This window comes from Alligator mississippiensis, chromosome 1 (assembly GCF_030867095.1).
Source record: "Alligator mississippiensis isolate rAllMis1 chromosome 1, rAllMis1, whole genome shotgun sequence".
Taxonomy (NCBI): domain Eukaryota; kingdom Metazoa; phylum Chordata; order Crocodylia; family Alligatoridae; genus Alligator; species Alligator mississippiensis.
Window position 1 is genome coordinate 123799204 of NC_081824.1, and position 12670 is coordinate 123811873.

Here is a 12670-nt window from a genome sequence, read left to right on the forward strand (position 1 = left end):
CCTCCGCCCGCGGGACTCAGAACGTCCGGCTACGCCCCCACGCTCTACGTAGGTCACAGCGTCCGGGCGGGGGGAGGGGCGGCGCCGGGCCGCGGGGCAGGATGTTCCGCTCGCTGTGGAGCTTCTTGAAACGCCACAAGAAGAAATGTCTCTTCCTGGGCACCGTCCTGGGCGGTGAGTGCCCCCTTCTCTGTTTAGGCACGAGCCCCCCTCCCCCGCGGGGTTGCAGTGCCCGCGTCACTGGGCCGGGGGGGGGCGTTCTATCTCGCTGCGGCCCGGACAGACGTGTGGCCGGGTTCGGATTAGAGCGGTTCACCCCGCGGCAAAGCCCAGCCTTCCCCGTGGGGCTGCTTGAGGTCCCCGGGAGCCTATTTTAGCTCCCCCATAAAAAGCACAGGCTGAAGGCAGGGGGCACTTGTGCGGGCTACCTCCGTGGGAGGGCACAGGGAAGCAGGGCTGGAAGGGACCTCACAAGGTGATCTAGGCAGGATGGTTCCCGAGGAAACCATCCCAGCCTAGTGCCTGTCCGACCCACTCTTGAAAACTTCCAGTGGTGGAGATCCTACAGCTTCTCTCTAGGCAGCCTATTCCAGTGCGCGGTGTATTCAGGTGCATTAAATTTGTTTATCTGTGGTCCCACCAGGGCCAGGACCTCCTGGTCGACCTCCTGGTCAACCTCCTCCTGGCCCTGGCCAAGCTGGGCTGACCAGGAAGGAGGCTATGGCCAGGAGGGTTCCTGGGGACTGCGGGGCACTTTCTTTGCCCTACTTCATTCCCGTCTCCAAACAGAGTATCGCTGGGCAGTGTCCGCTGGCTCCTTGGGTTCATTTGAGGATTGGTAGGTGCTCACTGGTGTGCTCTGCTTGGTGTCCCCACTTGGCACTCTTGTTTTGAACCTTTGACCTCTACTCCTCTCTGACTTCATTATTATATGTCCAGAGAAATTTGTAACATACCACTAGTGGCCCCCAGTACTAAAGGGGGCTTATAGTTTCTGTAGTGGGCCTGGCTCTTGACTTCCCTTGATGTGTTAAAAGTCCTGCTCCACCACCTGGCCAACTTCATAGTCAGAAAGTTCTTCCTGATCGCCAACCTAAATTTCCTCTGCTGCAGCTTCAGGCCATTGCTTCTACTCCCAGCCAAGTGGCCACAGGGAAAAGCCCATCTTTGGCCTGTCTAGAATTGATCTTCAGGTATTTGAAGTCTGTTATCAAATCCCCTCTCAGTAGTCTGTCTTCGAGACTTAATAACTTGCTTTCTACAGCCTTTCCCCAGAGTCTTGCTCAGTCTTTCTAATCTGCCCCCATCTTTCTTGAAGTGTGCGGCCCAGAACTGGACAGTCGAGGTGTGGTCTCACCAGTGCCAAATAAAGGGAAAAGCAGTTAAAGGGAAGAATGATTTCCCTTGGTTTGCAAGTCTCATTCTATTTGATACAACTCAGTATGCTGTTGGGTTTTTTTCACAATAGGAGCACGCTGTTTGTTCATATTCATCTTAAGTTTTGAAGAAACCCCCAGGTCCTTCTCTAGTACTGCAGTCTAGCTATCTTCATGTCGGCCCACAGGCTTGTCTGTCTGTAAAGGCAGGGGTTCACCATGAGACAAGCCAGTGCAAGTCTGAATTGTACCACTCATCTCTTGACCCATAGAGAGCTCCTTGTCTGAATGCTCCATTACCATCATGGGAGAGAGAGTTGGCTAGTCACTCCTTGGGCCTGTGCAGGACCAAGAAGGCCCCTGCATTTAAGCACTGAAAGCCACAAAGTGCAATATGGAGTGATATGCAGAACTATGTTCTGGCTGTAAAGATCTACTGGGATCTGGTCAAGGTTGGGGGAACTGCCCTAGGAGTAATGGCAGGGGGTAATCCAGTGGAGTGCTTTGCCTGAGGTCAAAGGCTGGCAACAGCTGGTGGCTTTCAAGGGGTTTTGTGTACAGTCAATGAAATGATCGGGCCTGCTTGATGAGTATCAGGGACGTGGGCCTTAGACCCACAGAGGAACAGCTAGCCACCTCTCACACACCTGTTAATAGCAAGGGCCTTGTATGTATGTCAACTGATCTTGTGGGACAAATGAAAGACAAAAGAGGGGGAATGGGAGTGAAGGTTAAAAAAGTGCATCAAGGATGGACACTGAGCAGTGTACACCAAACACTGCCCATTGGCCCTCAAACAGGTCCAGAGAGCCAGTGTCCTGCAGGGGTTGTGCCTGGTCCAGTACTTTTCAACATCTTTATTAACGATTTGGATGTGGGGGTGAAGAGCTCACTGGCCAAGTTCATGGACGACACCAAGTTATGGGGAGGCGTGATCATGCTTGAAGACAGGCTACAGATACAGGCGGATCTAGACAGGCTTGCAAGTTGGGCAGATCAGAACCTGATGAAGTTCAATGTTGAGAAATGTAAAGAGCTCCACCTCGGAATGAGCAACCCCAAACACACCTACAGGCTTGGCGGCACCAAACTGACTAGCACCACGAATGAAAGGGACCTGGAGGTAATAAAAGATCACAATATGAAGGTGAGCCATCAATGCAGCGCTGTAGCCAGTAGGGCAAATAATACTCTGGCATGCGTCAATTGATGCATCTCCAGCAAAACCAAGGAGGTGATTCTTCCGCTCTACTCAGCACTGATGAGACCACAGCTGGAGTACTGCATCCAGTTCTGGGCACTGCACTTTAATGAGGATGTGGACAAGCTTGAGAGAGTCCAAAGAAGAGCCACCCATATGATCAGAGCCTTAAAAGACTGAAGGAAAGGCTGAGGGATCTGGGACTCTTCTTCGTGAGGAAAGGAAGACTGAAAGGGGACCTGGTAGCAGCTTACTGCTACACTAGGGTAGTACATCAGGTGCTCAGTGAGCAACTGTTCATTAGGGAACCTGAGGGGAAAACCAGGAGTAATGGCCTCAGACTCCTGGAAGATTGATTCAGGCTCAACATTAGGAAAAACTTCTTCAGTCAGGGTGTCCAGACTGTGGAATAAGCTCCCTCCAGAGGTGGTGCAATCAGCTCCCCTGGAAATCTTCAAGTGGAGACTAGACAGTCACTGTGCTGGGGTCACCTGACCCCCATTTATGTTTCCTGCTTGGTGCAGGGGGCTGGACCTGATGATCTTCCTAGGTCCCTTCCAGCCCCTTACAATCTATGAACACTGCCCAGGGAATCTCTGCCTGGAGGCACAAATGGACAAGGGGTGAAAAAGCAGCCTCACAGTCCCTGGGATTCTTCCCAGCCAGAAAGAATTTTGATATACTATTCAGGACAGTGGGCCAAAGCCAGCGAGTAGAGCTATATACCCACCCCCACCCCCTTGGTGATGGAAGCGGCTAAGGGCATATCACTGATTGCTTGCAACAACACCACAAAACAAAAACAAAAAAAAACAGGGACGGGTGTGAGGGCTTGGCTCAAAACAAGCGTTGCAAGGGGAAACGCAGAACAGAACACACTGGACAGTGCCCACTGGACCTTGAATCAGTCCAAGGAGCCAGTGGACACTGCCCAGTGAAACTGCTTGGAGCCATGAACTAACAAGGGACAGGAAAGCAGCCCCACAGCCCCCAGAGGTCCTCCTTCCTGGTCAGATACATTGCTAGCTTGGCTAGGGCCAGGAAGAGATTGACTAGAACTTGGTGGAGATTCAGGTGGGGAGTTCATAAATGAAGAGGTGTGGGGAGCAGTGCAGCCAGAACCCCAGCAGAAGGTTCTGAAGGAGGCAGGGAAGGGGCTGCAGCCTGGCGCACTACAGGTAAGTGTGCGCCAGGATCTCCCTCTGCACACAGAAGGGGCGGTGTTGAGGGATTAAATAGTCAGATATAGGTGTGCTGCAGGTACATAGACTGTTTTATTTGAGAGATTGCAGTGTGGTTAAATATTGTTCCTACTCTGTGTAAATACTGTAGCACAGACTGTCCCTGATAACTTTTCTCCTCTTCCCAGGTGAAGTACAGTCCAATCTGGGCTGCTAGGAGTTCCTTCCTTTCCCCAAAGTATAAAGAAGCCCTGGGAGCCAGGAACTGGGTGGAAGGTCTCTTGCACCCAGGGTCTTGTTCCTTTCTTAGTGCCTGGGGAAACTGCTCAACAAATAAGGGCTTTTCTTGTGCAAGAGAATTCTGCATGCCTAGGTGAGCTCACTGGTATATACTTTTCCAACTCTTTGAGCAGTTGTGAAGTCTTTTTTTTTCCCTCCTCTTGATAAATGCTACTGATTCCTGCTCAAGGGGTTTTGATTCCTTCTAGAGAGACCTGGGGTTGGCCCAACCAATCATTTTTCCTCTGGGACTGACTGCTAAAGAAGTGTGACTGCCTCATTGGGTCATCTCCTCTTTCTTCCCTGATCGGGTTCCAGTGTGCTCTTTTTAGAGGCCAGACATCGCGGAGCCCAGATTCTTTGGCCATTCTTTTGTGGTCTCTGTCTGACTCCAATGTGCTGGGGGTAAAATGGAAAGCCTCCACCTGCTATCTTATTTGTAATCTTTTTGTTCTTAATTTGCAGTCTTGTGCCATCCATACCAATAGGGTATTGACAAAGTAAAGTACAAATAAAGTATTCTTGAGGTGCTAAAATAAAAACACTTAAAATATGGTTGATTAGAAAGAAGGAAATTGCACTTCAGCTCATTGTCATATTTGCCTGTTTCTGCCCTTACCTGCAACAGGTTCCAAATGCCAGTTGCCTGGTGCTACTGTTTCTGGGAAATCAACTATGATTTATACACAGCTGACAGCTTAACATTGAAAAACAAGGCAATTCTGATCTGTTGCTTTTCAATGGCTCTTTTTCCAAAGCTGGTAACAGCATACTGTATTTTCTCACATACACATGCACCTTTTTGTTCCCCCAAAAAACAGTTGCTGGAAATGGGGGTGGGGATTATAAGCAAGGAAATGTGGTAACAGTAGCTTCTGGTGCTTAAACTTTTATTCTGCAAGTGTGAAGGTAAGTCTGCAGGGGGTCCCTGGGGAGCAGAATGGTGAGCAGGCTCTGCTCTCTAGTTGCTGCTATTCAGTTATTTACTCCAAGGAAAAAACAAGATGCTCATCTTAGTCCAGGGAATGTTGTACATCAGAAAACATGGTACTTGGTTTCTACTTAGGTTTCAACGTATTTTTGTCAAAATATACACATGAAGTTTTCACTCATTTTTAGATTTTTGTAACTGGAAAAATGTTCAATGCAAACTTGAGAGGCACTAAACTTTTTTGTTACCATGAAGCAGTGGTGCCCAGCCTTTCAGCCAGCCCCAAGAGCTGGTGCAGGGTTGGTCCGTGAACTGAATCTGGCTCATGGGGCCATCACAGTGCATGGCTCAGCCTACTGTGCCAAATCAGGCCCCGTGCCAGGTCATGCCTGCAGTCCTAGCCCCATGTATAGGACCATGGCATCTATCCCACAGGCCTTGGAAATTTGGTGCCAAGGGAATGGTAGCAGTGTTAATTGCCACCCCTTGCCTGCCCCCAAATTTCCAGACCTGTAGTTAGCCCTGTGGGTCAGATGACATGGCTCCATGGGCCAGAGGTTTTACACCAGTACTATAAAGCAATTCATTTTCTTTAAAGGCTCACAAATAATGTTGATGACCTGCATAGTTCTCTGTACTGTCAAAAGAAAGAAGAAAATATGTAAGGATCCTTGTGAAAATACCAAATAGGAGATGTTATCATGTCAGACAAGTTCTTGTGCTAAAAGGCTGTGTTTATGAACAAGCTGCAAAAATGCCCTTATGTGGATGCAGCTTTACTTAGCTGCTTTAACTGCAGTTTTATTTAGCTGCTTTGTTTGAAGGTAGGATCAGAGTCTGATATTTTAAAGAGACTAAAGGAAAAATATAGTGAATAAATTCAAATGCCCATTACTAAAATTAAGATACTAGAAATCATAACTTTTAAAAACATGAAGGATGTTTCTGCTGATTTACAGGAAGTGGTATATGGTTATGGATGAAAGACCTTTCCAACTAACAAAATTATCTTATGCCTGTGATGTGTGACTGTTGACTAAGTTTTTATGTAGATTTCATCAGCTATTATAGTATGTCCTGTACATTGGGAGAGGCAGGTGAATCAGTAATATAAGATGTATTATTGCAACTAAATTTGAAGATCATCAGCTGCTGCAGGGGTAAAGCAATGTAACAGTCAGATTGCAGATGGAGGAACCATAAGTCGAATGCATCATTAAGTAAATTGCCAGGTATCACTGTATTTCATTCACAAATGGACTCTGTCCTGAAGCATTAGCTTCATTTCTGATGCATTGAATTGCACTTTCTGTAACTTGGGAAATTGCATACAGTGTTGCATTGATGTGCACATTCGTTAAATGCATAATTTGCTTAACACAAAGCTGGTTTCAAATTTTTGCCAGTTGCTTTAATTATAACACCCATTGGTTATCTGTGCGTTGATGAAATGCACATACAGTTTAAATGTATAAGAATTTTTTATCAGTGTTTAACAGCATAATTGGAGAAACTGACAGAGTGGCGGCGAATTTTCAAGGCTTATAATGCAACTCTCATCTGACTAGACCCTGTCAATTTGAAGGTTGCTATTAAGGGTAGAAAAACCTTTACTTAAGTGTGAAAAAACTTACTATCAGCTGTTCCTGTAGTTAATCAATATTGCTTACACAGAGGTAAGAGAAACGCACTTAAAGTACACTATATGCAGCAAAAAAATTAAAATGAGAGTTTGAGTAAGTGATAGAACAGCTCAAATGGAAAAGTGTTTCATTCATGAAAAGGCCTAAATAGGACTGCTAGATCAAAATCACTCTGCAGCTATCAGTTGGTTTGGAAGCAGAAGACCAGTTTTGTATGAGAAGGTGATTCACTAAAGCCTGTTTCCTGGATGAAACTTTCAGTTTATTTTGGTAGAAAATCTATTATAAAAATGTAAATGAGGGGAAGGGGGAGCCAGCTGCCCACTGTGGGCTCAGGGCCAGGGGCTCCGCTGGCCTCTTCCTGTTGTGGGGGCTGAGCTGAGGCTGTGCTTGTGGTGGATGTTGGCAGCACTGGAAGGGGAGGGCTATGGCCAATTTTGGGGTGGCTATAGCTACCCCTCCCAGCATCACCACTGCCCACCCTGCCCCTACCTAGTCAGAGCCCACCCCCACCACTGGGAAGAGGCCGGTGCAGCCCCTGGCCCTGAGGCCACAGTTGGCAGCCCTTCCTTGCCCCGCACTCAGATACAGCAGGCACATGCCCCCCATACCTCCCTAGGGGATGCGTGCAGCGACAGGGAGCCATCCCACTCCCCACCCTCCAGATGAGCTGCCCGTGGCTCTGTCCCACTCTCAGGGTCACTTTCATCACCCTGGCTGGGCAGCATCTGCCCCACTCCCTCCTTCACCATGGGGGTGGGCCTCGATCTGCATCCCGCCCTTTCCCTCCCGCACACTCCTTCTTAACCTGCCTGCCATCTGATAACCCCAGGTAACCCGTCTGTATTTTACCAGCTACATTTTATCACCAGTTTAACATTACTCCTTCCCCCCCCCCCCCACCTGTCTCACACCTGTTGTCTCCCATGGCCTCTGATCCTCACTGCCACGTATTTGCATCTTTACAGACCTACATTTTGCGTATTGGCTTCCATTCCACCCAGGAGAACAAACAAATCACCAGCAGACTCTCCGTATACCTGAAGAAGGGTGTTTGTGCCTGAAAGCTTGTAAAGAACAGTTTTTCCAACTTTTTAGTTGGTCTAATAAAAGATGTCACATTTACCCAAAAAAACCTTGTCTGCCAGGAATAGGGCGCCTAAGGGGTGGATATATTTGGGGATTTTTTATTCTCAGCCCATTGGGCTATTTAGGACCACATCTTGCAGAATAAGTTTAGAGCTGTTTTTAAATGGTGCAAGTTTGTACCTGTCCCCATGCTGAGCCATTATGCCAGAATGAATTGCCATAGTTTCAGGTTGCTTTTTAATATTCCGGTGCCCTTTTAAGTAGTTTTGTTCTCTCATTGCACTCCTGTTCTTTAAGTTATTCTGTCCTCTTAGTGTATTTTATTTTGTCCTTTTACTTTAAGCTGCCCTGAGCCTTTGGGAAGGACATAACTCAAATGAATGAATAGATAAATAGTTTAGAGTGGCCATAGATTTTAGAACATGCTTTTTATATTCCACAGATGGTTGCTGACTTGGGGTCATTTGGAGAAAGGATATTAAAAGGTTTTAAGAATGCAAGCATTTAATAAATTAATGTTATTATATATTTTGTAATATAAAATATTGAACCATCATTAATCTTAGCTCTGTTTTAAATCCAGCCAGATTAACTGTCAAATAATGACCTGAAGAAGACAGCTTGTCTAACTCCATCCCAACTATGCAGTGGACCAATAAAAGATTATCACCCTAAGAAATCTTTGTTTATCACAAGTAATAACTAATTCACTCTTTCAAATATTTGAGTGAAGAAAAGTTTGTAGCTTTGTATTTACAACTTTTTAAGTGCCCCAGAATCTAAACAAGAATTTTAATTTGAATTTCAGACTTGTTCTGTGTATTCTAACTGATCAAGCAAAGCAGGGACTAACATGCACTTGGTTAACTCCAAAATGTCACTGAATATTTTAGGCATCAATGCACAAAAATGTGTGTGCCTAAATCAGAATGCTGGAAAAGTGATTCAGTGGAAGATCAGGCTTTCCAGGTTGCCTGCTACTGAAGGAAAAGGAATATCTTGCTGCTGCCTGTGCATATCAGAGACAGTAGTCTAATTTTTTGCATAGTAAACAGTGTCTGTAGCATGGCTGTAATGGAAATAAGAGATCTTTATGAGAAGGACTTTGTGGTAAGGAAGCATAGACTATTGGTAGGGGAATGAAGTATATAGAGGAAATAGGGGCTAGGATAGACACAATGCAGGTAAAGGCGCAAAGGGATCTAATGCATGATCCACACAATCAGGCCTCCTGCCATGCCACATGTGCACACGCCCCATGCCTAGGAATCCACATGCCTGCAGCTGGGAAACTGCAGCTGCTGTAGGGGCACTCCCAGCTGATGATTCCTAGGCATGGAGGGCCCCACATACCCCAGCATCTGGGAGACCAGCTGCTGCAATTTCCCAGCTGTGTGAGGCCCTGTCAGCTGGGAGCTCCCAGGCTTCAGGGTACACATGGGCCACCCCCTAGCTAGGAGCTCCAATCAGCCACAAAGCCCCTGGCCAATCATTCAATTAATGATGTGATAGGAAGTAGCCATATATTTTGTGGAATATCTTTGAAACTTATTCTTCTTTTTATCACACCATTAATTGAACGTGTGGCCAAGTGACCACATAAGATACGATTTAACTAGTTAATTGTGCCTTAAGTATAATATGTAGATCCTCAGGCTAAAGGATTGGCAAAATGGTGACTTTAATCCTACATGCTTTCAGAGGCTCAGAATTTTTCCTGCTTCCAGTTAATAAAAAGATCTAAACAAAAATTCTTGTAAAAAATTAAGGTGCCCACTCTGTATGTATTTTCCTCTCTCTCTCTCCAGGTTTTATACAGGATCTGTTCTTTCCTCATTTTTTGTTTTTTGCTTTTGTCTCGTTTGTACTACAGTAGCACAAAAAGGTGCTGTTAAAATGAGGAAAATCTGCTTGGAAAGGATCTTATACAGATCACAAGCATTACTTCTGGCGTTTTATTTTCAACATGAATTTACAATTTTTAACAATACTGTAGGAAAACTCACTTCAAGTGCTTGAGACCCAAATTACTGGAGAAGGAGGTTTCAGCTGGTCAAGAGACACATTTATAATAAAACAGAGGGAGCATTTTGTAAACCATCTTGTAATTTAAATGTTTTTTTATAGGAGTATACCTACTGGGAAAGTATGGGCAGAAGAAAATTAGAGAAATCCAAGAAAGAGAGGCAGCTGAATATATTGCCCAAGCACGAAGGCAGTATCATTTTGAAAGTAATCAGAGGACTTGCAATATGACAGGTAAGACTCTTTTCTGGATGGGTAGAATTATTTGGGGCTATATACAAAATATTCATGCTGGCAAGACAGCAGTCGGAACTTAAAAAGCTTTGATACTGAATAGTCAAATGTTTTATCAACGTGTAGTTGAAAATAGTACTATTGACTCAAGAGTAAATGTAGAAACACAGAAATGTAGGGCTGGAAACTCAAGATCTAGTCTGTTGTCCTACTCTGAGGCAGGCTGCGTATGCACAACATACAACATAAGGATTAGTGTTCAAAAATAAAGTGGTCCTCAAACTTGGAATGGTTGGATTTATAGCAAACTATCAATATTAATAATTTAAACATAGTATTCTTAAGCTGCACAGAAATAAGTGGACAGGCAACCCTTTTTTTTTTTTTACATAAAATAAACTTTGTAATCCATCAATTCCTTGTCTTTGAAGGCAGACAAATTAAAACATTAGAAACATTGGGTTGGTAGTGACTGAAAATGATTGTTCTTGTAATACAGGTTGGAAAGAGGAAATAGTAACATTTTAAAATTCTACATTATGTATTCATTACAAACATTCAGGTGGTTTAAGATTATTTATATAGCACGGGTTGGGCACCACTTCTTTCCTTCTTTCTGGATTGGTGACTGATTCCAAGTCTACTTGAAAATAAGTCTACACTTCTTTTTTAAAACAGAAAGACTTTTCCATTTCATAATGCTGGAGTTTTTATACTGAGGGGATTTGGGTTTGCCATTCCTGTCCCCCTCTCACAGATCAGTATGTTCTCCCTGACAGGTTTTTTTTCGTTGTGATTGGCATCTATTGCAATGTACTATGCATTGCATGTTTTTCTTTTCCCTACTACCTATCAGAATAGGGGCTTGTATCTGAGATACTCCAAGGTACATAGAGATTTGCCTCCAGTTTTCTCCTTTGCTTTTCAGTTTTAAAACTTATCTCCCTCAAAGATGCTGTCTCCTTCCTCTCTTTTGAAATAAACCTACTGTTTTCTTCTTCAGAGAAATGCAGTTCTATAGATTTTTGCCAGTCTCACATGTGCACATATGCACACATAATTTTAATAGATTTCTATATGTCAACTTGATATAACATAGTTTTATATAAAAATATAGTGACACTAACAGTTAGTGTAACTGTCTTCCTGAGCATTTGACTTATGCTGTAAGACGCATATGTTGTGTAAGGTTGGCTTATGATAGTGCACTGTTCACTTGTAAAGCAGTTAAAAGGAAGAATGATGTGTTGAAAACCTCCAAGTTATTTACAGTCATGCTACAGTGCACCTTCAAACCTTTCTGTGTAACTTGACCTCCTTTCCAGTCACCCCCCGCCTCCCCAAGTACTCATGCTTTTGGGGCTTGTATTTTCTTGAAGCATACCTTTTTCCTTTTTTTTTTTTTTTTTCCTTTAATGATAGTGCTATCAATGCTTCCAACACTGAGGGATGGCTTAATGCATCAGTTGAACTCTGAGAGTCTCACGTCTCTACTGAAAAGCAGGTAATTTTTTTTTTTTAAGATTTCTTTAAAACTGATTGACTCGTTTTTAGTCGCAAGATAATGTTCTCTTGATTTTGGTTTTTTACAATGTACTTGCCATTTAAGAAGCACGTGGGATTGTGTGTCTGTACCTTTTGAGTATTTTGAGTTCCCTATATCTGAATAAAACAAGGTAAGTTTATTCACGTAATGTAGTAGTGTAATTTCCAAGTCTGGCACTTTTGAAATTAGTAGAAGAATCAAGCATTCCCTGTGGCACTTAACAATTAAAGAGCCCAAGGTTGGAAGCACTCATCCTGTAGAATTCCTGTAGATGAAGTGTTAGGAGGATCTGGTCCAATGGTAAACCAGGACAGCGTCTTGAATGATGGCATTGAGTTGGTAAAATAGTCTAAACAAGTGGAGAGAAATCTGGAAGAAGGGAGCTATGGTTAATGATTTTAAACTAGAACAGATGGGGCACATTCTACTAAGTGATGCAAAAAGTTTCAGATGTGCTTATTTAACTATGGTAACAGCTATTGTGTGATTTCCTGCTGCAAGGAACTTGAATGATTACCAGCAATCAACTACCAATGATCTCTTCAGTTTTTATTTGATTTGTATTGAAACAATGATCTAGAGGTGAAAAACTAGCTGCTGTATATGCAGCTTTTTATTCTGTCAAGAAATTATTTCATTTACTTATTGCTATAGTAATTCATATAATGGTATTCTGACTTGGAAGAACTAAGGTCAAATACTGTAGTAATCGAAGTTCACAATAGCTACTTTTAAAAAAAAATTCTTAAAAAAACCCCAAAACAACTAAAAAGATTGTTTCAGTAGTTCAGCCTTAATGCACTGCTTAACCAATCATTGTCACTTAATAAGAAAGAATAAGTTTCAGCAAGCAACTTAATGTGATTTAAAATGGTTATCAAGCCCTGAGTAATACACTTATATTGGATTCTCTGAAAGTTTCTTAATTATAATTCAAATATTAATTGCCAAAATGGTGGAGGAGGAATATCAAACTTGTTTTTCGGGGCTCATAAGAATATTAATTTTATGCCACCTGTTAAATAAATTTGTCATAATAAATCACATTTTAAAATGGAAGTATATTGAAGGAAATATTAAGTAAATGAGAGCAATTAAGGGATCTGGCTTCTCATCACTTTTGTGTACTGAACTAATGAACAGAACAAGTAGGTCTGCAATTCTG

The 12670-nt window shown here is 43.4% G+C and overlaps 1 protein-coding gene across 3 annotated transcripts in view; it reads left to right on the forward strand.

The window, feature by feature from the left end:
* Positions 1-58: 58 nt before the first annotated feature.
* The window catches only part of PEX3 (peroxisomal biogenesis factor 3), a 29056-nt gene continuing 16444 nt past the window's right edge, over positions 59-12670 (forward strand). For 2 of the 3 annotated variants that reach the window (XR_001373173.3, XM_014605536.3), the window contains exons 1-3: positions 59-174; positions 9828-9959; positions 11382-11463. Coding sequence is in view for 2 of the 3 variants with exons in the window: in XM_014605536.3 (XP_014461022.1) it covers positions 102-174; positions 9828-9959; positions 11382-11463 (287 nt within the window). In the remaining variant the exon portion in view is untranslated. Of the gene's footprint in view, positions 175-3946; positions 4132-9827; positions 9960-11381; positions 11464-12670 lie in introns of all 3 variants that reach the window. The other variant, XM_014605539.3, reaches the window with a different exon arrangement.